Source organism: Larus michahellis, chromosome 4 (assembly GCF_964199755.1).
Source record: "Larus michahellis chromosome 4, bLarMic1.1, whole genome shotgun sequence".
Taxonomy (NCBI): Eukaryota; Metazoa; Chordata; class Aves; order Charadriiformes; family Laridae; genus Larus; species Larus michahellis.
The window spans coordinates 91,613,663-91,638,885 of record NC_133899.1 but is presented as its reverse complement, the minus strand read 5'-3'; the positions used below and the strand labels follow the sequence as shown (position 1 = coordinate 91,638,885).

General features: G+C 46.2%; 1 protein-coding gene and 1 long non-coding RNA gene across 2 annotated transcripts; one reads left to right on the top strand and one right to left on the bottom strand.

Moving 5' to 3' along the window:
• The first annotated feature begins 9,461 nt into the window (after positions 1–9,461).
• LMO2 (LIM domain only 2) lies at positions 9,462–17,522 on the top strand. The gene is made up of 4 exons (XM_074586378.1): positions 9,462–9,703; positions 9,802–9,979; positions 13,551–13,766; positions 16,506–17,522. The coding sequence occupies exons 1-4, from the start codon at positions 9,697–9,699 to the stop codon at positions 16,723–16,725; spliced, it is 621 nt and encodes a 206-aa protein (XP_074442479.1). The 5' UTR covers positions 9,462–9,696; the 3' UTR covers positions 16,726–17,522.
• Positions 17,523–19,972: 2,450 nt separating this feature from the next.
• LOC141741631 (uncharacterized) lies at positions 19,973–24,892 on the bottom strand. Its single transcript, XR_012586439.1, has 4 exons — positions 24,710–24,892; positions 23,913–24,616; positions 21,704–22,413; positions 19,973–21,225 (listed from the first exon to the last, which is right to left on the bottom strand). It is a non-coding gene; the product is annotated as an uncharacterized LOC141741631 (long non-coding RNA).
• Positions 24,893–25,223: the final 331 nt, after the last annotated feature.

Sequence of the window (25,223 nt, the reverse complement as noted above, 5' to 3'; positions counted from 1 at the left end):
TGGGCCAAGGGCAGTCTCAGATGCACCCGGGGATGCTGTTGAGATCTGGTCCTCCCCCAGACCATCACTCCTTCTGCCGCTGCCTGACAAATCCCGGCACCTCTGCACTGCCGCAGGAGATTAAAGCAACATTTCTTTTGTATTACCCAGTAATCTTTATGCTTGGTGGTAAAGTTAATGTACGGGATTGTCATTCAACTCATTTCACACCGGCTGCCAAAGAGCCTTCAGAGCACAATGAGGTTCTGTCGCTACCAGCCTAGAGCAGATCTGAGCCAGCAATCCGGAGGTAAAAGCATCGCACACTCACCCGTTCCTCAGTTTCAGTGCAGAAAGCAATCGCTGGAGAGCAAACGCAATCACCATTGCCTCTAAATGAATCATTAAAAAGCATCGAGGATTCCTGATGCTCAGCCCTGTCGCAACTACTAGAAAGCACCTCCACCCCCCGAAGTCTCTAATTCTCGGCAACTGCAACTCTCTTGAGGCTTAGTGAAAGGGGAAACGGGGGAGAAATGTCTATGAGACAGCTCCGTTCTTTAGTGAGTGTGTTCCTTTTAATAAGGAATGAAGACAGGCTCACAGAGCCTATTAGCTGTTCCACATACACATTCATCGGGAAGGGGAATTAGTTTCTGGCGAGCACACAGACGCTGGGTAATACAAAGGCAAGACTCCTTTAATCTTCTGCAGCAGTATAGCGGTGTCCGGGATTGTCAGAAGCTGCAGGAGGAGTGATGGCCTTGTCACTGACAGCCTTCTAATTGGGTAGTAGAAAGCAGCTCTAAAGGATGTGTTTGTGCCAACAAGTGTGGCTTGACATCAAGAAGGATCTGCTGGGGAACGGAGAGGGGGAGGACAGCGGTACCGCAGTGCTGGATGCTGTCCGAGCCCAGCAGGGCTTGGGCCTTACAGCCAGCAGAGCTTGAGCGTGCTGAGGTTACCCATAGCTGGTGGAAGGCTACGGCAGAGAAGATGATGTTTGGCTGGAACCAGAAACAATCGGAAGCCGATGGCCTGGCTCCTCTGCCAAAAAGGGGTCTCTGTGTCCTGGCGATGAGGCTCAAGCTCACCAATTGCCAAGATGGGAGACACTAGAGCTGCAAACACTTGAAAGCGTACGCCCACCGTGGGTTTGTCCACTGGTCACCCAGTTCTCTCGCTCTGTACTGCATAACCGCCCAGTTAGCATTCCCATGCTACCTGCCGCATTGCTGGGATCCAGCAACCTAGATCCACCAGGACCTCCTGTGTCGGCCCCTGCTTCTCCAAATGTACTACAAAGCAGCAGCAGAGCCAACAGAAACTTCCAACTGGAAAACACAGGCAACTTTCTAACCTGCCTTCACTTAAATATTAACAGGAGATGCTGAATAATTCCACCTTGAGACCTTGATGGCGCTCGTCTGAGAGAACAAGTTGGTGGAGGCTGGCTGATACGTATGTGATGTGAGTTGCTGCACCAGTGCGTCACTGGGCTTAGTTGACTCTAGAACTAAGTCAACGGGGAACTGAAACCACAGTTTAATCCGAAAACGCTCAAGCCTTCTCTAAATATAAATAAAGGCTGAAGAACTCACTGCCTGAAATATCTGGAGAGCTGTAGCAGAGGTGGGATGGGAGAGGCACCTGGCCTTAGGTGGAGGCTCCGGCCGGAGCAGAAGATGCAGGCAAGAACACCCAGGCTTCTTCAGGCTTTGCTGTTGTTCCTGCTGACCAGGAAGAGAAGCCGCAGCTTTGTGGTGATAATTTGAGTAGATGACGTCAGTGAAGGAGTCTGAAGGTCCCAAAAGGGGCTAAGAAATTCGAAAGGAAATCTCCAGGGAAAGGTCCACTCCAGAGCTGTCTATTGTTCTCCTTCTGAGTGTATTTCCAAACAGAGAGTGGTCCCAGCCGTGCTTCCAGCGGCACCAAGTCCATACAGAGCTTCTGACGGTAACAGCAGAGAAGCAAAAATTAGCAATGGGTGATGGGGACCAGATGGGGTGGGAAAGGACCAGATAGTCTGCCAGCAAGCCTCCCAGCATCCCAGCTCTCCCCCTTTGGCATGCCTCTGACTTCTCCACGTCTTGCCAGAGCACGGAGGTGGCACTGCTAATAGCTGCGGAGGTGCCCCAGGGATGAGGCGGGTGCTTCAGAGCCATAGCGGGTGCAGAGAGCAAGGAGGCAGGACAACGGGCAGCTGCCAGCAGCAGATTCCCCCATGGGTCGCACGCTGCAACCCAGCAAAGGCAAAAGGATCGCACCAGGATAACTTCAACCCTCGTAGACAAGATTATTTAAAAAAACGTGTCAGGATTGATGAATACTCCAACAAACAGCAGAGTCTGATAGGGCCACTGTAAAGAGGAGATGTGAGGAGATGTCGTAATGGCGTGGAAAGATACCAGTTGTGCTGGAACCAGCACCGTTTTCTCATTTTAATGGTGTTTACCCGCAGACTGGTGTCTGCGGAGGGAAAGCCAGACAATTCATACCCAGAGCATTTAGAGGTAGCTAATAATTTGGTCAATGGTGGAGTGCAGCATGTTTTCCTAACATCTGTGGTAGCGGGAAATTTACCCAGCCAATTTTCTCCTCTACCCCAGTCACAAAGGGAGATCACTCCAATTATTTTTCAGGCAGAATTAGGGCTGATGTTTACCATTATCTCCCTGGTAACCCTCTTCTCATGACTACATTATGCAACGTAATTGTAAAGCCGCCTCAGCTCACTGGGGTTATTATTAAATGCACTCTGCTTCTTTTTTTTTCCCAAGGTCAAGGTTAATAATTAGGTGGTGGGTATGCCTGTGGCAGAGCCTTGTTATGTAGAAAAAAAAGAAGCAATTTAAAGGATGCATCAGACATTCCCAAGTGAGGAAGTTTCTGCGGAGCGTTAGAAGATCTGCTGAAGGTGGGCCAGCAGAGCAGGGTGAATTAGTGAACATGACGTGGTCCAGCACGCCGGCCTATGGATGAGGCTTGGACAGACTCGCGGTGTGAAGCACGTTAGATGAATTTCTAAGGGGAACGTGGGAAAGCAGGTGATGAGATTCAAAGCTGAGCTCCAGCGTCTGAAATGAAGAGGTGAACGCGACTCCTCTGTGCTGCAGTTTTTAGTTGAGCTGGTGGAGCAGTAGTGAATTGAGCTGTTTGTTTTTCTTCTGGATGTTTTTTTCCCAAAGGTCCGTGGTTCTTGCCCACGATGTGTAAGCACATTATACAGTTCCCAGGCCGTGTATTTTTGAGGGTGTGCATGTGCGTTGGGATGCATCCACTCAGCAGGAGGTCTCACTGTTTCCTTGGCCAGTCAATGGTACCTCCAGCAATGCCAGACATGGCGGCGATTTGCCTGGTTGAAGTTCAGAGGCTGGAAAAGGAGGATGCTGCCAGGAACAGAGAAACTGAGGCGCAAAGTCTTGCCCAAGTGAGTTCTCTACTCAGAGGCAGAGCGGGAAGCAAACCTCATCTCTCCTATCTGCTGCCCGCTGCCCGTTAGACCACTCTGCCTCCTTGGTGGCACCAGGATGGCCCTGTGAACTAGGTGACGCCAGACCTACTCATTAGAACGACCTCCTATTATGTTGCATTTGGGAAGATGGCTTTATCGCGTGTTAAAGCCCCGGAGGGAATTAAAAGCAGAAATAACAACATTACACAGGGGAAGAAGAGGACTGATGTATTCCTGGAATGATGTTAGACCTTCTGGTGTGTTGCCAGCTAGTGCCAAGGTTACTCCCGCTACCTGGTGACTCTCCCAGATGACAACATGAAATGCGCCTTGGCTCGAGCCAGCAGTAAGCTTAAAAAGCTACTTTGGTTTGGGAAACAGCTTGGAAAGCAGCAAAAGATGAAACTACGTGACAGGCAAGTCTGTATGTGTCTCTGTGGGTTTACAAATACGTGCATGCAGGCAAAAATGTATAATTATACACACATTACCTATACACGCACGTACAAATGTGTGTGTATATATAAAAATAAATAAACAAATAAATATATCTATACATACGTGTGCATGTATATATAAACAGGGGCGACTGAGCTGCAGTTTCTGGTTGGTCTATGACTCCCTCTGAAATTTTCCCCGAGGGAATTGCTTTCCCAGTCACCAGTTATTTTCTAAACCAAAAGTATTTGCGGGTCCAACTCAAAGCCCATTTCGGTTCAGATACGTCTCTCCTCTGACGCGTGTTTGTTGGGATGAGATATTTAACACCAAAGTAAAGACTGTCCCCAGTGCCCTATTGGGGTGATTCCCATGCATAAGCATAGGAGAGAGTCCTTACCGTGGAAAAAGGCAAGATTAAATGAAAGGACTATACTGTAGGGCAGTAGCCTTGTGAAAGCAGTAGCCTTATGAAGACCATGACAGGGTAATTGGATGTGGCTTGTGTGCCAGGCAGCAAGGGCTCGATGGGAGCGAGAGAAATCAATAAGAGAAGAGAGAGGAAACGGGGAGGGGGAACCTTTCACATTTTTTGCAGCAAAATATCCCTTCATCTGCCTGCCTGTAACTTACTTTTCATCATCCGTGGTGTGACCTGCAGTCGAAGATATCTCTCAGCTACAAACACAGACTTGGTGGTTTGGGTTTTTTTTTTTTTTTCATCTTTGTTGCTTGTCGAAGAAAATAAGGCAAAACAAAACTTTGTAACTGCTCAAACTTCTTTATGCACCAGGCTTCTTATCTACCATCTGGACCCCACAGTCCCAGGGCAAACCTCACCCCGAGTGTGGTTTTTATTGTTCTGGTTTGTTTTCCTCCAGTTCAAAGGAAAGGTTAACCCCCAAAAGAGAAGTGCGTCCTTGGTCAGGAGCCTTTAAGTTCTCTGAATCACACTTTACCAAAAGGCTCTAAAGTACGTTCAAGTTCGTGCATGTGGTCATCACTGGAGGAGGACTCTTTATCCTCGCTATCACCACCTCTGTCCCCAGGAACGTTAGAAAACATGCCAGCTAGGAGAAAGATGTGGAGTCTTTGATATGACAAAACACACCCAAAGCAGCACCTGTGGAGCCTGCACAGGCCAGAACAGAAATTACTGGCTAAAAAAGAAATTTCCAGATCCATGCAAAGGCAATAAATACATTTGGGTTTTTTTCTTTGAATTATGTGGTGCCTTTGATATCGTTAGTATTACGTAGTGGTGGTATGAGTAACTATTGCTATGGCATTGCTTCTCCAGTGGCATAGTCAAATGTCCTCAGCAGTAGCGGGTTTATGTTCCTCCTCAAGTATTCTGTGCTCAGGGTCTCAACTTGTTCTAGAGCGTCAAAGCCATGTTCAAAAAACCCAAACCAACCCAAACTTTCCATTTCTTTAGAGCATCACCCAAAGGGCTGGCGTGTCAAAGCTTCCATCCAGCGTGTGGAGGGAAGGAGGTGAGTTCTTCCCTTTTGTAAATGGGTAAACTGAGGAATGGAGAGGAGCGGTGGTTGTTCTAACACCAAATGGTGGGTCAGTGGCAGAACATAGCCCAAATCACAGAAATCCTTATTCCTCTTTGCCACCTTTCGTGTTAATCATTCACCTTTAGCCACGGTCTTGACTTTTCTGTCCCACGGAAAGCGTTAACAGAAAATCGAGTCCACCATCACTGAGATTTAATTCTTGTACCTATGCAGAGACTTCAGTCTTCATAAACCATATTTTAGGCAACCAGCATCACCAACTATTAAGGGCAGCGAAGTTAATCTTACTGAACACAGACTTCTCTAAACGGGGGTAACTGGAAATAGTTCAGCAGCATCCATAAGCCCTAGGGGGAATAAAGCTAGGATATACTAAAGAAATAAAGGTAGGAGCACTGAGACTGAGGGGGGGTGGTGATGATGATGATCCTGTGGCCCTCCAAAACCGCTCTGAAAATACTCACTGAGTCTAAGAGGGGCTGTTTCTTTGGAAACAGGCACGTTGAGCTATTTCTTTAGATGACTCCACTCATAGAAATGATGCAGTTTTATGTCAAAAGTTCTCGTTGAGAAATACCTAGAAAAGTCCAGCCAACTTATTCATGGCATGTTATTCCAAGCCCTGAATCCTAACTAACAGCAGATTTGATCTCAGCCGTGCTCCAAGAACTGGTCTGTAGCGTGCGTGATCTATATTAATAAAAGTTAATTGCAACCCAAACTCATCCCACGGGATTTTCAATCAATGCACACACAAAAAAAAAGCTGCACTAAAAAGCACTGGAAAATACAGCTTCACAGAGAAAGGGACAATGGAAAGAAAAGCCCTCACTAAAAATAGTGCTAGTCTTTTTGTCCCTGTGCAGGAAATGTCGGCACCACCAATTCTAGCGCTGAATAACGCTTTGTCTTTGGGAACATTATTCAGCGGGAGGCAAAAGTAAATCAACAGCCAGCTCTGCTGCGGGAAGTAAACATTTGCAGATTGAGGCAAAAAGGTATTAAGGGACTTGCCCAAGATCAAAAAAAGAAGTCGCTTTTGATTCCTGGTCATCTGTTCTGGTGGGACACAAGAGTCCTCAGCTGGAAATGCCAAATTTCACTGTCCAGAGCAAGAGTTTATTACATGTAAACCCAATAAAGGAGAATGGAATTGTCCCAGAAAAGTCTACGTCTTTGTTCCTCAAAGGTGTTGGAAGGTGCAGCTCTTGGTGAGCGCGCTGAGGACCTTGCTGGGCTTTCCGCTGCGAATCCAGTGGGAACTGCCACTAAATGCCAGCGCAGAAACGTGAAGAAAAGGTGCTTCCAGAAATGCCACTGGGGCAAACCACCCCCTGGCGGTTTGGTAGACACCCACCAGGCCAGGACACTGCTTCTTGGCACCTTCTGCCCATCTTCTGCCACACTACTGCCTGCAAAGCCGCGTTTTGGTTCAGCTTGAAACCCCACCTGATGCACGGTGTTGCCTGGTGTCTTTGCTCTGTGCTTTGTTCGAGGCACCCTGACAGCTTTAATCCTCACGCCGCGTCTTCTCATCGCTGTTTGTCTCAGCAAATCCAGTTTGAGCACTGGCCCATTAAGCGCGGTGGAGCAACACGCGTTATTATGTTACGTACCAGCAAATTGACTGGGATTTTTCTCACTTTTCTCAGCTCCCGGTTTTGTCTAGCGTCTCTCCTTCATAGGAAAGAGAGAAAACAAGGAATAATCTTGTGGGTTTGATTACAATTCTTTTTAGACAGGAAGACCATGGAGTGGTCCCGGCACTATCACAAGCACTGTGCTTAAAGACCTGACTTTTTCCTAGGAAAGTCTGTTCTGGATCTGCCTGAAAAGGACGACAATAAAAGGCATAGAGATTGTCCTCTTCAGCTTCTTTATCACATGCTGTTCCGTTGGTTTTACGCCGAGAAGCTTTCCACAGGTTAAGGGATTGATCTTGCAAAGCAGGGAGCATTCTCGGTCCACCCAACTATGGATATGAGGAATATCTCATTAGCTTCAGGGAGGTTATCTGCTAGACCTGAGGTAGGTTGACCAAAGGAAGGAATACAAGTGTTGCAAAAGCTTAAAAAATTATGTTTTCCCATAATCACTGGTCACTGTGTACTATAAGTCCTCATTTTTCTGTTGTTTTCCAAAGGAATTAAGTAGTTCCTTATGTGCCGATGTTGATGGTTTTGTCCTTCACCAAAACTTTCGAACCAGCTGATCTCTTTTAGATAGACAAAGGGACAGAGGTCTTAAAGATATTAATTTCCTGCGAATTTTGGAAAAATAAATAGAAGGGAGGCAGCATGCCAGTATGTCTCAGTGTACGCACAACTGTGTCATCTGAAACCAGGAAATTTACCTGGCGTTATGGAATTGTTCACATAATTCCATCAGGAGCTATTCGGAGTATGAATACTCCAATCATCCGGGAAATTTTGACTCAGAGTTTATATTTTTATTAAACTCAAGACACAGAGCCAGGAGAAACCAAGCTCATAGAAATGTCTTTTTTTACTATTATTATTATTATTAACATGTTTGAAATCCTTATGCATGTTTTTGATCCACTTTTAAATTCAATTTCTGATTTTTTTAAACCAACACAATAAAGTCCCTAGCCGAATTATTATTATTTTGGGGGGTGGGGGTGGGAGTGGCGGGGTGTCCTGCAATGCTTTAATTATTCAGTCTTCTGGAAAGGTTTACATTTTACTTTTCTGATCACGGTGTAAATACATCAGAAATTAAATAGTCACATTCTAATTCAGTCCTGTCTGCGAAAACCCAACAAAAGAGCCTTTTCCTTTAACAGAAATAAGAGCGACTGTCATACTGTAATAGCTTAAAATACATCGGAGAGAATGTTTTTATAAGAAAGATTATTCTTTTATAATAAGAAAGATGTGTTCTAATGACCGGGGATGGCTCTAAAGTATTGCGAGAGCTTGGTTCAAAGCCCCTTGAAATGAATAACAGTCCTTCTGCTGACATTACTAATCTTTGAATCGGGCTCATTAATGTATTGCAGATATTATATCCCTAGCTGCCAAAAAGCTGAAAAATTTAGAATGTAGTCATAAAAATAGACATCAAATACATTCCTCTTCTGGGAATTAATATAGAAGTGAAGTATTTCTACTACTAATCAGTAGTGCTTTATTACAGATATTTTCTTGCTGTTTTTAAAGTAATTAACGGGGCAAGCAGTTCATCTCATCCAGAACTCTGCCTCCAGCAATGGCCAGTCTCTGATGCCACAGAGACTGGGAAATGCTCGAATTTGCTGTGACAGTTTTCACTCCGGCACTGTAAATCAGTCCTTTCCGGGATGTGCCGTGCTGATGGAGAGGAGGAAGGCTGGGAGGGGAAACAGAGATATTCAGGCAAGACTTTCCCATCTTTAGCTTCTCCGAGATTAATTACAGATCGATACTTCGTACTCTCCGGCTTTTATAGCTCATTAACATCAAACAGTGTCGAGATATAAATTTGTTGTACTGCTTGCCAAGAACCAGGGGATGTCTAGAAGCAGACACCCGCAGGTGTTCACTGGGGGATACAAATGGGACACAACTGAGCTGACCAATTTGAATCCTAGGTAGAAAAATAACACTTAGGTTCTTTGCCTGTGGATCTCAAGGTACCGTACAAAAATGCGTGTGCGTGTGGGCATGTGCATATGTGTGTAAGAGAAGGAGAGGGAGAGGAGAGAGACGGGGACCGTCGCTTTGGTCCTGTCTGCAGCTGAGAAGAAGCCAGTAACAGGGAACGGGGCACTTCTTTTTTTCCAGCCCTTGGGGTCATTTTCATGTTGCCCACCTACCTGAGCACCGAGAAAGTGATATTAAATGTCCTTGTTAACGTGAAAATGCAACGTCAGCTGGCGGGGAGCCCCGGCTCTGTCCCTTTAAGAAACCCAGCGAGTCGTGATGCTGCTGTTTGTATTGCTAAACCCCCAGGAGTCCAGTTAAGAAACGGGCAGCTGTCTCTTTAAGTGTGATTTCCTTCTATTGTATTTGAATCGTGATCAGGAAAAAGGAAATGAAACCAGAGACCCGGGGCTGAGCCACGGAGTTAATCACAATAATAGCGATGCTCGGCTCCCCTTTTCCAGCATCCCCACCCGGCTCCGGAGCATGGTCAGAGCTGCCCGGGCAGAAAGCCTGAGCGGAGCCCGGGGAGCTCCGGGCTGGGGCAGCGGTGGCAGCCGAAGCAGCCGCTTCCCACCCTCCGCCACCAGCGGAGCCGGCGGAGCGGCGGCGGGGGCTGCCCCGGCGGGCGGCGCGGCGGGGGAGCGCGGCGGGGATGGGAGGTGAGCGGCGTGCGGGGCCGGGGCCGGCGGGGGAGCGGCGGCGGCGGCAGCCCCAGCCCATATTTCTCCTCTCTCTCTCTCTCTCTTTGGTGTTGCAGGAGGAAATCCTGTGAATGTCATTGGGGGGCGGAGGGGGAACTCGGCTGGTGACAAGGCTTCGAGAGCAGACAGCCTTTGCGGGGGCAGCGGGGGCAGATCCCACCACAGGCACGCTACAAAGGAACAATCCCTGCCAATGTCATCGGCCATCGAGAGGAAAAGCCTCGATCCTTCCGAGTAAGTGGCCGCCTTTTCCTTCTCCCCCCCCCCCCCCCCCATCACCCCTCTCTCCCCGGGAGCCCTTCCACGGCCACTCACCCTCCCCACCGCGACCACTTGGCCACCGGCATTGTGTGCCCGGCAGCCCCCTTCCCGGTGGCGGGGAGCCCCGCTGCTCCTTCCCCCGCCTCTCCCTCGGCGCCGCCAGCCCCGCCGCAGCGGGGACAGCGGGCACCGAGCACCGGCGGCCGCGCTGGCCCGGCCCCCGCCTCTCCCCGGCCCCCGGGGGGCTGGCGGTGGGGTGCAGGTTGATGAGAGCCCCCCAAGTTGTGGGAAAGAGCCGCCTCCGGGGGCAGAGAGGCAGCAAACATCCTCCCCACCCACCCCCCCCCGCCCAGGCAGGGGATTTTCCAGCCGCGCATCCCACCCCGGCGTGCTGGGAAGGGAAAGGCAGAGCATCACCCTGTCCACAGCTGAAGGTGGGGGAGGTTTTTTGCATTTGGAGGGACCGTCTCTGCCCCATCTTTGATCTGCCCAACTCGCCGGAGGCGATTAAAGCGAAAGGTCAGAGCTGTTATCTGCGGGTGCCCAACTTCCACATTTTCGTAATGCAACTTTCTGGTATAAACTGCTTTGGTGGGGGGCAGGGTGTCCTGCAAAGGGCACGGAGAAAGACTCGATTGCCGGGATGGAGAAGATGAGAATTTCCCTCCCTGGGTTTCCCATTCGGGAAAGGGACCGGCTCTGGTGTCCTGATCCAGGGACTGTGCTCCGCAGCTGTCCCTGCGGGCATCCTGCCGGGCAGAGGCACCGTAACTCAGCCTAAAGTCACTCATTTCAGCCCTCTATGTGCTAATACTGCACTTACGCTTGTCTGGAATCATGATAAGAGTGAAGAAGAAAAAAATTATAAAATCTCCGTTTTCAGATAACGCTTAAAACATTGCTCTTAGCAAACTTGAGTCATTCGGGGTTTGTTTCCTGTGAGATACTAAAAATGCCATCGTGTGAAGCCCTGAGTGAACGCATGGGAACTGTTTCTTTTGTGGATTAAATCAATCCATCCCATGTCACATCTGATGTTTTCTGTGTTACATTTTCTCTTATTTTATACTGTTTTATAAGAAACAATAACCCAAGCGCCTTGGCATGCGAAGTCCAGGTTTCAACTACAAAGTTTTACTAATTTTTATTTATTTACCTACCTTGTGTTCTAGTGACTGAAGTGCTGGCTTAGAAATCTAGGAACATCAAAAAGCTAATGCATAAACCAGCAATTCTGTTCTGCGTAAACATCCGCCGGGCTGTTCCGGAGTTTAGGGCTTTCAGAGAGACCTGACTTGTGACTCCTGAACACCCGTAAAATGAAATATTTTGGGGTACATCTGAAGTTTCAAATAATGGATAATAAAGGATAATAACATGCATTTCCTTCTATCGGAAGGCTCTCAGAACTTGCCAGAGTGGAGGCCGCGTGTTAGGGAGTATTGGGCCCAAAAGAATAAACTTGGGAAAACGAGGGCCTAATCGCGTGTAGAGCTCCCCACGATTTTAACGAAAACTCACAGAGCCGGTAGGAGAGGGGTGTTATGACACAACTTGCAGAGCACAGCAGTTTAAACCTAGAAGAGTGAAAACCAGAACAGAATATAATCAGATAATATCTCAGGGCTCAGCTTGCCTAAATAAAAAACTGCAGGATCAGTTTCTCAGCACAGAAGTTCTTGACCAGTGGTCGTTTCTCCCTGCTGAAGAAAGTAATTTTTGCCCAGAAAACCGCTGACCCAGTAAATAAGTGGCAGTAATATGATTTTTTCCTGTTGCTTGCTGGAAATTGGGAGCAGCCTGATCCTTCTCCGTCAGTGTCGGTCTCCCCTGCCCCCAGCAGCCCAGGAGAGGGCAGACAGTGACAGAAACAAAGCATTTGAGGGACTCTGTGCTAGACGGAGAACCCAGTAACATATGGAAAAATTTGGGGCTCTGCTCTACCAGATATTGAGCACCTTGGTCATCATCCAGCAAAACATAAATGTATATACGCGCCTTCCTTGCCGCTAGCCGCAGGTTTAAAATTAAGCAAAGTGCTTAAAGGATTGATCCAATAGTTTTTTTATTAACTTCCCTGGGGTTTGGGTGCAGCCCTCAGTGGCAGCCCCAGGTCACTGCAAACCCCGCAGAACTGAGCTCGGGTGCTTTTCTTTTAATTTTTTTGCTGATTGGTTTGGGGTTTTTTGGCAGAACTCATAAAATTTCACCAAAAAAATAAGAGAATTCCTTAAGAAAGTAGCTTTGAAGAAAAGTCTTGCTTTATCCCCAGGTCTTACCAGAACCATCCTAGATTTCAGAGCTTTTTAAAAAGGGAAAAAAATACCATGCCTGAATTGTCAATGCTAGTATCTCTTTTCACGCAGGGATGCGTAAATCCCAAATAATTATTTGAGCTTTTAGCATAGACCCATCCCACGGGATTCATGCCCTTAGCTGAAGGGAAAATAAGAAGTCCCGCAGTAACACCAGGTGAAATTCTGGCTCTGTTAAAACCAGCAGCAAAACTGAAACCCGTTGGGCAACAGTCTCATCGGTCGTATTCATTCATTTCACGCTGTTCAGAGAAACAACGTCCTCAGACTTCATCTGCAAATTTACATTTCCCAAGGGAAAGTTGGCCGCGTGTAAAATCCCTTGGGTGCCTTTTCCAGAGGCAGAAATTCCCTTCGCTTCCAGCGGCACTAACAGTCGAAGCTTGCAAGCTCAGATTTACAATACGTTCATGTATTTTGGGGTTCACGCACCGATGCTTTATGGTACTGCTGGGGTTCTTCCGTAAATTTTAGGTCGATTCAGAGGTTGTCTGTGCTGATTAGGTCACTTAACGGTTGTTTCTAGGTAAATCTTAAAAATCTTGTCCAAAGAAAGCATTTTTTTTAAAGTGGAAATGAAAGCATTGCTACATGCTGTGGACAAAAGAGAATTGTTTGAAAACGTGAAGAATATAGTAAGAACTCCCAGGACTTTGGGGGTGTCGGCATCTGTTGGTCTGCAGGGGCATAACCAGCGTTTCTACGACATGGTGAATCCAGGCAGCTTTTTGAAAAAGTGCAATCTTTCATTATGGAAGAATCGGGTTATGGGAAAGGTATTTCTTTTATAAGAACTGCATGGATTGAGACACCGAGCAATTCATGTTCTGTCCAGCAGAAGAAAAATGCTGTATCTACACGAACACCAATGTCCCAGTGAAGTAGTAGATACCTTTACAGTAATTAATACACATGGGTGATACAGAGATTCTCACGTTTATGCATTATTCTTTGAAGAAAAATGAAAAAATTAGTTAGCAACTTTTTGGATGTCTTATTAACTCGTTAAATTTTAAGCTGTTCTCTTTTTTTATAGCAAAAGAAGAGTGAAGTCCTGCTCCTCTTGTGTCCGAAGTGGACAAATCGCTGCCTCCGCTGGCAGAAAAAACAAGGATGCAATCCCCGTTCTAACTTGCTCACTCTTGTGTTTCGTTTTTCTTTCTCCTTCTTCTCACGTGGATGCTTTGGGAGTACATTTTCCTCGTCCAATGGTTCTTTCCTTCCCTCAGGGAGCCGGTGGATGAAGTCCTCCAGATTCCCCCTTCGCTGCTGACATGCGGCGGTTGCCAGCAGAACATCGGGGACCGCTATTTCCTGAAAGCCATCGACCAGTACTGGCACGAAGACTGCCTCAGCTGCGACCTGTGCGGGTGCAGGCTGGGAGAAGTGGGGAGACGGCTGTATTACAAACTGGGCAGAAAGCTCTGCCGAAGGGACTATCTCAGGTACGCCACCCACTCCTTCTACCCTCCCTCCCTTTCCTTCCATTGCTTCGGCTTTGCTTAGTCATTTAATTAGCGTAGCTAGTCAGCAAAGATCCGTAAAAAAATCATTTTTGACTACTTTTAAACATAAAGCCTGACACACAGCACCTCAGGTTTGCAATCTCAGGTTTACAATATGGGCTCGTACATTTTGGGGGGTTGATGCACAGACGCTTTGTGGTACTGCTGGGGTTCTTCAGTAAGTTAGAGGTAAATCCAGAGGTTGTCTGTGTTGATTCGGTCACGTAAAATGGTTTATAGGTCAAATCTTAAAAATCTCGTTGGGGAAAAAAAAAAAAAAAGGCATTTTTCACTGAAAATGAAAGCGTTGCTACCTGTTGTGGGCAAAAGAGAATAATTTAAAAATGTGAAGAATATAGTAAGGACTCCCAGGACTTTGGGGTTGCCGGCATCTGTTGGTCTGCACAGACATCACCCGATAGCTCCAGGGGAACCGTGCAGTGTCAGCGTGGGATTCCGTCAGCTGGAAATTGGGAAAAGGTGATGAATTTCAGCAAGCTCCCCCTGAGATCACAACGAACTGGTTCCCCCGGATGGTTTTCAATAGTTCTGTGCTTCTCTGAGCATTGCCTTGGAGCTGGAAGGTCCACAAAACCAGGTGCCAAGATTGGCAACTGATGAGAGATCATTTACTTCTCTCACTTAAGTACCCAGTATCCAAGGTAACTGAATTAAATTCATTTTCCTGACGCAGTGATATCAGCTGTATGAGAGATGCTTGCTTCCACTGGCCAGCAGGGCTACTGGAATCAAGGAACCTGCTTGGTGTCTGAAGGCGCTGCCTTTTACACAGGGATCGATCCCCGTGTTTTTCGGCACCGCTGGCAAAGGTATCTGGGACACTTCAGGCAGAAGGATGCCGTGTGCTGTGTGTTTATTGCAAAGCTACAACCAGCACAGGGAAGTTTGATTGCACTAATTTTTGGATCTAGTGGATTTTTAGGATTCTCAGTCCTGGTCCTAAATAGACAGGAATTTACCCATTTTGCTGAATCAGATCCTACAAATACACTTGTTGCAGGTATTTTCATTAACATCTCTCTGCCTGTCTGTTTTGCCAAAATTTGTAAGTAGAAGGATTAAATTGACATGAAGATATTTCACAGAAATGTATAATAAAGAGTCTTTATATTCTTGATTACAATTAAAGTATTGATCTTTGCTGTGCGGGCTGCGTACCGTTCCCTCTAACGGATCCCTAATGTCACAGGAGGTCTGTGGAACAGAATAGCAATACGTGGTGTTTTTCAGCTCCCTTCCCTAAGTCTAATTTACCTGCCAATAAAAACTAGCCCAAAATCTCTGTGGAATTCCTAATTATGGTGTTCCTGAGCTTTACCGATGGGAATTTTGCTAAGCGGAAACTAAGAGCTGAGTTCTGCTAATGGGGCCGCTTGTAAATACTCGGCATAAAGAACAGTCCGACAGTGATCCACGGTTAGTTACACTTTCCAAATGCTTTTCATCTTAAAATGGAAGCAACAGAAAGAATGGCAATACAATGAATGTATTTTCTTGCTCTGAAGTTCAACGTTTTTATTTATTTAATGAGGCAACATATAATCTCTTCCCTTATTAATGAAAAATTTGGCAACCTTTTTGTAACCTTAGTATTACTTTCGTTGGGCAGAAGTAAACACTGACATCTCCTGGTAGATGAAAGAAATTATGTCTTCTCCCCTTAAAGATCTCTTAATTTAGCAGGCACCCTTTTTTCCAGTTCGGAGGATGATATGAAGCAGGCACAACATATGTAAAAGAAGTGTAGGAGGTGGAAAAGCTCTTTCCAGAATTAGTATGGAAACTTAGAAGTCGAACTCAATAGGTGTATACTCTGAACAAGTAATACGTAGTATTTCTTCCCCCTTTTAAGAAAAAAATAATAATGTATTTCTGCTTATTTATTAATGATTTGACTTACAAGCTCTGTAGGCAGCAGACTGCATGAAAGGCTGGTGTTCAGCCATAGCTGACTCTGTCTCCCTGCTCCAGCTGAATGGCAGTGTGTGCTGGGAGGGGAATACGCGTCTAGTGCGTTCATTAGAGGCTCCTCTTCATGGGCAATACCATGACAAGCTCAGCAGGGTTTTTCAATGCGGATTAAAGAGCAGTCCACATCATAAAATTGTTTGGGCTGGCATAGGAATCTAGAAGGTCTTAGCACACAGCCTTCTGAAACCCAGCAGGAGTGACTTTATGGATGTTTGAGTTGGAAAGAATCTCCAATGTGGAGGCAACAACAAGAGAGAGGGGACTCTTAGACCATGGCTTGTGTCAACTCCTTTCTGTAAACTACAATAGCAACAGCTGAAGATAGGCCAAATCTATCAACAGAAAGGTATTCTCTATTGGTCGCAGAAGTGGAAGTGTTAGCATGGCGCGACTTTATGCTATGATCTAGGAAACCTTTACTCCTCCTGAAGCTGCTCAGCAATTCAGGATAAGGTCATTGATCAGAGAAGTCAATTCTATTGAAAATAGGTGAGGACCTTGGACTTTCTACTTCCATTTTTGGTATTGCAAAGTTCTGCTCGGCAGCTTTCCATGCGACCTCTATCGAACTTGGCAATACTATGACTAATGGGTCAAGGCACTGATGTCGTGTTCTTGTTTTGATTTGTTTTTTCCCATCTCCCCAGCAAAGGAGACCTGCTTACCTCTCTGCTGTTGTTGTTTTAGGCTCTTTGGCCAAGACGGCCTCTGTGCCTCCTGTGACAAGCGAATCCGGGCTTACGAGATGACCATGCGGGTGAAGGACAAAGTGTATCACCTTGAATGCTTCAAATGTGCTGCCTGCCAGAAACATTTCTGTGTTGGGGACAGATATCTCCTCATCAACTCGGACATAGTATGTGAACAGGACATCTACGAGTGGACTAAGATAAATGGAATGATCTAGCGAGGACACACCTCCGTAGTCTATAAAAGACATCTCATGGGTGACACCGATGCATAGCTGCAGTGAGGAGGTCATCACTTGAGCTATGGGCTTTGTCTAAAATGGGGGGAAAATACCACGGAGTCGGCCCTTTGCAGGCAGTGCTGCGTAGAATCTGAACTACATATGGGTGAAGAAGGGAGAGCGAAGCAATAGTAGATGATAGACTGACTTCTGTTAACAAAGGCGTATGGATGATAACTGACATCAGCCGTGTAGGTGAGAGCTCAGGAGCAAACACAATGCTGTAAGGAGTCCTCCCAACTGGAAAAAAAAGAGTAGGGACCTCTGTAAAGAGATGTTATGACTTTGTCACCTGCAGACTAGGATTGTGCAATTGAATTTTCTTCTTGTCTTGTTTTAGTTACTGAGTTTAGACGACAGCTCCTAATGTAGACATGAGGAAGGACACTGGCAGAAAAGGGCCATCACTTCGGTGGTCATTCTATACGGCCTTACACTTCGGGTAGGAGAGAAAGCGGGAAGAGGGTGGGGGTTATTTTTGCATGGATTTTTTTTTTTTCTTTGAGAATGAACAGTTCATCCTCTTGTCCCAAACTCTTCTTTAAAAAAAAATCCTGCTGAGTAGGTGTGTTCGGGCACTGCTGTTTCAAGATGAGATGTTCCACAGATCATTTCTATACAAATATAAATCTAAAGAGTTGTTCAACTATTTTATTAACTTAGATTATATCGATAAAATATTTGTTGTGTGTAGTATGACTCTGCAGCTTTAATAAAAATAACAGAAGATTTGAGTGTTGTTATTTCCTTTTTTTTTTTTTTAAATTGGGCTGGATTTTTTGTTTGTATTTTTTATTTTATTTTTTGTAGTGGGGCTTCTACACTCTATCTAGGGCTGATGCCTGCGGGTTGTGTTTCAAAGCAGTAATGGGAGAACCCTGAGGTCTCAGTAAGCCTTGCAGAGTTCATGCTAAGGAGAAATTACATAGTGTTGTAAGAGAAATTAGGTAGTGTTGTGTGACACTGAAGCTCTTTGGTGTTTATGAGGATGTTTTGAGGCTGGTGGCCCACAGAGAACTACATTTGGATGTTACTTCACAGCAAAGATGGAGCCTATCTGATTTCAGACAAGATCACGTAGGATTAGGGTCTCCTAGAAAGGTAGCTCATCCTGATTTTGCTCTGGATAATTGAATCCAGCTTAATATCACTAGAGCAAATCAATAGTTGCTCATATTTAGAAAGAATTAAGTTCAGAGCCTTTCCTGCAAAGACTGTTGTCACTTGCTTCTTAAGCAAAAGGGAGTTTCTTAGCATTGCAGAATTACTAAGAACATGAGAAACACACCTGGTCAGGCAAAAGTGGACATTTGGTATCTTACTCGCACAGAGACAAGTAGTGGGGGCTCAGGCAAGCAGGGAGTGACCTCCGCATGAAGCCTTTCCGGCTTGCAGGAATCATAGAATCATAGAACCATAGGGTTGGCAGGGCCCTCTGGAGATCATCCCCTCCAACCCCCTGCCAGAGCAGGGTCACCCAGAGCAGGTGGCACAGGAACGCGTCCAGGCGGGTTTGAATGTCTCCAGAGACGGAGACTCCCCCACCTCTCTGGGCAGCCTGTGCCAGGGCTCTGCCACCCTCACAGCAAAGAAGTTCCTCCTCGTGTTGAGATGGAACTTCCTATGGTCAAGTTTGTGCCCGTCACCCCTTGTCCTGTTGCCAGGCACCACTGAGAAGAGCCTGGCCCCATCCTCCTGACACCCCCCTTTCAGTATTTATAAGTGTTGACAAGATCCCCCCTCAGCTGTCTTTTTTCCAGACTGAAGAGACCCAAATCCCTCAGCCTTTCTTCATCAGAGAGGTGTTCCCGTCCCCTCAGCATCTTGGTAGCCCTTTGCTGCACCCTCTCCAGCAGTTCCCTGTCCTTCTTGAGCTGGGGAGCCCAGAACTGGACACAGTACTCCAGGTGAGGCCTCCCCAGGGCAGAGCAGAGGGGGAGGATGACCTCCCTCCACCTGCTGGCCACACTCTTCTTGATGCACCCCAGGATGCCATTGGCCTTTTTGGCCACAAGGGCCCATTGCTGGCTCATGGTCATCCTGTTGTCCTCCAGGACTCCCAGGTCTCTTTCCAGCTTCCAGCTTCAAAAGAGCTTTGTGTGAACTTGCCTTCAGACCCCTCTGCCTAACACCGACCCCCAGACCCATTCTCCATGAGTTTGCCTCATCCCTTTTTTTGGCTCTTTGCCTCCATAAAGTCCCAAAGCAATGATTTTTACAGTTTAATTCCGTGCTGTGTGTATTTCAAAACCTGTTGCCTGATAACTTCGTTGGTTGGCTGCCATATTGTGTGAGATAATGAGCAGTCATTTCCAATCACATTTTTTTCACTCTTCTTGGCTTTAAAGACCTATATCATATTCCCTCCAACTTTTTTTTTTTCTGAGATGAATAGTCTAAGATCGTTCTTACATGAAAGCTGTTTCATGCCTCTGATAATCTCTGCTTCTCATCTCTGTATGTTTTCTGGTTCTACGTTATCATTTTCCAGGCTGTCACTAGAACTGCACGTTGTGTTCAAATGTACTAAAAAATAAAGCCTATAACACAGCTGAACAAGTCTGACAGTCCACTCCGAAGACAGCTGGCGTGTCCACTCACCCCAGCAGCACTAACGTGTAAGGAATAGCACTTAAGCATAAGGATATCCATTTGTCTGATCATTTACGATAAACTTGCCACCTAAGGGATCTCTCATCCAAGTGGCAGGACTGACCAAGGACAACATTTTGCATTTTACAATGGGTATTCTGAGAGCTCTTTTTTTTTTTTTCTTGCTTTTGTTGTCACAGCTAGCATTGGGGACAAAACCTTTACATCTTACTACCAGTGAAATTGGAAACTATACATAATGAGATCATGCTTGAAAAGACTAGTTTGAGGGCTCTGTGATTTAGCTCTTCTCAAGTGATATGCTGACCTCTGGAGGCCATAGGCAGCTGGTATAATTTTAATTCTTAGCCTAAAACGTATCCCTGCCAGCACAGGCAAGAAAGCTATGGACCCAAGGAAACTACCTATCATCTCTGGCAATATTCTGTCCAGCTAGAAATGAAGTCTCATTATCCCTGTTAGTTTACACATCCTGGTGGGTGTAACCAGGACACTAATGCAGGGTGGAGGTGGACAACCATTCTTCAGGTCGGTGCGTGGGAGCACACACACACACAGTGAGCACCGTCAGACAAGGTAGTATCAACAGCTTCGCGCCAGACGCCTTTAAAGCTTCCCAGGTCATCATGCACTGCTGAAGCCCCACCTTGAGTACTGTGTCCAGTTTTGGGACCCTCACCACAAAAAAGACATTGAGGTGCTGGAGCGGGTCCAGAGAAGGGCAACGGAGCTGGTGAGGGGTCTGGAGCAGGAGTTGTGTGAGGAGCGGCTGAGGGAGCTGGGGGTGTTCAGCCTGGAGAAGAGGAGGCTGAGGGGAGACCTTCTCGCTCTCTACAGCCCCCTGAAAGGAGGGGGTACACAGGGGGGGTCGGTCTCTTCTCCCAAGGAACAGGCAATGGGACAAGAGGAAATGGCCTCAAGTTGCGCTGGGGAGGTTTAGGATGGATATTAGGAAAAATTTTTTACACTGAAAGGGTTGTCAAGCATTGGAACAGGCTGCCCAGGGAAGTGATTGAGGCACCATGCCTGGAGGTATTTAAAAGACGGGTAGACACAGTGCTTAGAGATATGGTTTAGTGACGGTTTGTCAGAGTTAGGTTGATGGTTGGACTCTATGATCTGAAAGGTCCCTTCCAACCTGGGTGATTCTATGATTCTATGTCATTGCTGTGTCCCTCTCAGAGCCCCTCTTCTTTCTTCCTCTCTCCTTTCCCCGAAAAAATATACCTCGATAGCACTATTGTACGAGCAGGGCAGAGGAGCACTTCCGGCTTCGTGAACACCAACTAGTTCATGGCAAGAAATTTTTACAGATGATGGCAATCAGCTGTAAAAGTGCGACTCTCTGTAGTCACACACCAATGATGGAGACAAACAGGTATCAAAGGGAGCGTTGTACACTGGGGAGACCGGGACTCCGCTCCATCCCACGGCGCTGCCAGCCGAAGGGTGCCTGAACGTGTTTCAGATAACAAGTAGCCATCTGCTGAGAGTCCCAACCCCGCGAGGGGAAGGGGGAGATAAAATGAGCTTCCCTTTGACAAAGTAAGGCGCGATTTTGACTTTTCAGAATTGCTATGAAGAGGTTGTGAGCTGCATCCTGATCTCCCGCAGCGTGATGGTGTAACTGGCTGGAAAATAATAGCCGCAATCACAGAGTTACACCAGCATAACGATAGCGTCGATGCGGGCAGGATCAACCGGTGTCATGACAGGTAAGAGCTTGGACACTTGTTCCCGAAACTCTTTCCAGTGTAATTTTCAAGCTTGCTCAGGCGTGCTGCAGGGCTGATTTCCACGATTCCGTCTCACAAAGAGGTTTGGCTGAAAATTTAGAGTAAGGGGCCTCGTTAACATCTGGGCTGAGATTAGGTAAGAGTGGCAATGGTTCAGAGACACTTTTGGTTTTGCACTAATAAAAGCAAGATCCGTGTTTTGTTCCCACCCCGGAAAGTATTTCCTGTGTGACTTTTGGCAAGGTAGTTACATACTCTGCTTCTCAGTTGCCTACCTGTAAAATGGAGATATTATCACTTACGCTGTAAAATATCACTTAATCTGTAAAATTTTTTAGAATTCCTAAAGGAAATACACTAATTATTTTGGGTAAGGGACCATTTCCACAGGAAAATGCATTTTAAAACGTAAATGAATAGGTTTGTAAAGGAAGGATGCTGCAGGGTCCACAGTGGATATTCTTGTTTTGTTATAAGACCATCAGTTTTATCTAGTTTATGTAACTTCAGAAAGGGTTTAAGCTGAACGGGAAAATGACAGCTTGTGCCAGAAGAAGAGTCTCTACCTGTATAATTATACCGGTCTGTCGGTGGATTTTTCCCTGCCAGATTCCTAACTCTTGCTCTCCGGATGCAGGAGGAGAGAGAGCAGATTTCTCTTGGAATTAGTGTAACCAACGCTTCCCCTCCATCCTCATCTCAAGTACGTTCCTTACAGTAAGGACTCTCTCCTGAAATAACAAGAAAATAAAATGTTCCAAAACCAACGGCGAAAATAAAAGCGAAGATGATTTCAAGGCGTAGGCGAAAAGCACAATAATCTGAATATGACTTCATCAGCCGATAGTCAAATGCATTGTCCTTTATGTGTTTTCAATATCAGCAGTATTTTAAAAGGCGTATCATCCTTCAAGATTTCCCTTCTTTGTCCCCATTATTCAATGTCATGGTAGGAAGATGAGAGCATTACCATCGATATCTCTTTTTTAATTCCATGCCCTTGAATAAGGGCAATAAGAACCCCGCATAATAGAGTTTTCAGCGGAGAGAGTAAATGGGAATCGGTTGTTAATTCAATACAGGATACAGAAGCTGTCTCTCCCATCTCTTTTTCTCAAGGTAATACTGTGCCTCCAATTGTCATTATACCCAAGAATCAAATTATTTGAATTCTGGACACATCAGCACAAAACTGAAGACTCCCTGCCAATTCCGTAGCCTGCTTGGAAGAGAACATCAGAGAGCATCACTCATTTATACGACTGCCAGCCCGAGCCTGTAAATGCAGAAAACAAGAAGGCCTCAGGTGCTGCACTTTAACACGTCTTTCTGCTCCTGCATCGCCCCCCCTCGCCCCCCCATCACACACGAGGTAACATTTTATCTCTGAAAGGCAAAGCTTTCAAGCATCTGCCGGGGCGAGCATAGACTCCATAGGGCCTGAATGCGAATGGAAAATGAGACTATTAAGTACATTAATTGATAACAGCGACTTGCGACTGAAGGAGATTCACGACACTTGGAAAAATAATCGATAAAGATTGTTGTTGCTCTAAAAAGACAGTGCAGCATCAGCTTATTTGACTTGCAGCAGGTTCATCTCTTTTATAGAGCACATTGCACTGCAGGCAAAGGGAATTTTAATGGACATCGGGAAAAAATGATCTACCCCTCTGTCCCATGACAAAAAAGAAATCATAAAAAGACATAGAACAGAGAGACTGAGATACGGTATCAGAAAACATTCAAGGAACTATAATTAAATTAAGATTCAGAAGTCTGTCAATGAGCTGAAGATTAAACGGGCAGAAAGTTGAACCTTGTTTGAAGCAACCTGTTCCCTCCTGCTGGGGGTTGTTTCGTAGCAGGCTAATGAGAAGGCACATCTCTCTGAGGTTCCGAATAAACCAGCACATCTCTGATGGTTAATTAATACACATCTTTTGCAGGAGTATACCGGGTTCCATTTAATGCTTTTCAAGTGCCTTGCAAGCACTAATGCAATAATGCATTACTCTCTCCTTTTTTAAGCCCCGCTCCATAGGTGGGGAAACTGAGGCGCAAAATGAACAAGAGCGGCTTAAAAATCCCCCAGTAACTCAGCCGAACTTCCGCAGGAGCAGAAGTTAGATCTCTTGGCTTGAGTGTGACCATTCAACCACCCGCTGTTTGGCAACTGCTGAGGAAGCAGGTATGGTCCCGCATGGCCTGACCTGTCCGACCGTGGAGATCTCAAATACACTGGGAGAGCAGTCTCAAATAGCGTTTTATATGGATACTTTCTACAAATTATGCCTGACGGTGCCATACATCCCCTCCTGCATGACAGGCACTTTGGTATATAAAGCTCAGCTGTGTTTGCGGAGTCAGGAGTTAAGAGCCCGTGGGGACATTTGGGCTTGGGTGGTAAAAACCTGTAAACTTTGGCTAAAATAAATGCATTTGGTGACAACTATGGCTTATTCTTCAAACACAGAGAGCGACCCACCATTTCACTCTCTGTAGCGATATGCAAGCAATGCCTGAAACCCCCTTAAGCCCCCTTATCTTTTGGGTTGGCCAACAGCAAAAGGATCATAGAACCATAGAATGGTTTGTGTTGAAAGGGACCTTAAAGACCATCTAGTTCCAACCCCCTGCCCTGGGCAGGGACACCTCCCACCAGCCCAGGTTGCTCCAAGCCCCATCCAACCTGGCCTTGAACCCCTCCAGGGACAGGATGGTGTAACACTAGTGGCTGGAATGGTGAAAAATAGCTGTTGACAGAGGAATAACCTTTTAGAGCCACGACTCAAGAGAACTAACTCCTTTTGTACTCCAGTAGCTCTGTGCCAGCCACATTTCACATGATTGCTGAGATGTTTCCTCTTCAGGGCTGTATCTTCTTGGGTTGGTCGGTAAAAGCTGGCACTAAGAAGGCTGTGCAAGAAGCCTGGAAAGCAAGGCAGGCTTTTGTTTTCTTCCTTCGGTTAATCATTGCAGACCTCTGCCTAAAAGACAAAAAAAGCAGAAGCATTTCTTTTGCGTGAAAGCTACCACAAATGTTTGCCAGGCCAAAAATGGCAAATAAAGATCTGGGAGCAGGGGTGCAGCAGACCAGCAAACCAGCATCGGAGGCAGAAGTAACGAGGCAAAAGACCCCGGATAAAACAGCTGAGAGTTTAGAAGAGCTTATTCGTAACCGACTGATGATATTAGCGGAATACTCTATAACGACTCCTGCTGTCTGTGTGTAGCTCCCACAACATGTCAGTGACAAGATGTATTTTCCCTTTCTATGGCCGATTTGGATGCTTGTTAGGACAGGGAGCGGCTTTTCAACCATCGCAGCTGAGCCCTTGACTTCAGCCTCCGGCCTTCTGACTTTTGTAGACCCCTGCTTCTGGGCTGGGATTAGTTTTGGTTTTCTTCTCTCCTCAGATACGCGCCTTGCATCTCATGTCAGACACTTTACCAATGTATTTCACAACAGCTGCGAACTGTTTTAGAGATAAAGATGGTTTACTTATTTACATTTATTTTAAAGAGACAATCAGAATAAAACAGAAATTCTTCTACAATAAGACACATACTCTTCAGTCTGACAATACCCCGAAGCATCCTGGCAGCTACCCAAAGCGGTGCTTAGATATCATATTGATATCTCGTGAAAAAGATCTAAGACCTGCAATCATCAACCTAAGGATGCTTTGCGACGCTGGAAAATTCTCAGTCGGCTTGTAAGACGACGAGGTGGTTATTATGGGGTTTTTTTGCAGTCAGTAGGTGCAAGCGAGCACTGAGCGAGCTGTGGTACAGTCGCCCCGGAGTTCTTGGAGCTGGACCAGCAGTGAGTTTGACCCAACACGCACGAGAGGCGTGTTGTTCAGCTGATAAGGAAACTGAGAATGTGCATCAGCAAATACAGTTTGTTTATCCCGTAATAACTGTTTTTGAGTAGTACAAGCAAAAAGAGCCCGGGTCTGCACTAGACAGATAAGAGCTCTGACCAAAAGGACGACCAAAGGTCACGCCAGGCCTCCTGGAAACTTCAAAAGAGAAGCCTTCGGTGGGAATGGATGACTAAGGGAATCGCAAATGGCTGCT

What these genes read in the sequence shown, in the direction of transcription:
- LMO2 (XM_074586378.1), top strand. An exon ending in AAAAGCCTCGATCCTTCCGA is followed by an intron (nt 9,980 to 13,550) that starts GTAAGTGGCCGC and finishes TCCTTCCCTCAG; the next exon opens with GGAGCCGGTGGATGAAGTCC. An exon ending in TGCCGAAGGGACTATCTCAG is followed by an intron (nt 13,767 to 16,505) that starts GTACGCCACCCA and finishes TTGTTGTTTTAG; the next exon opens with GCTCTTTGGCCAAGACGGCC.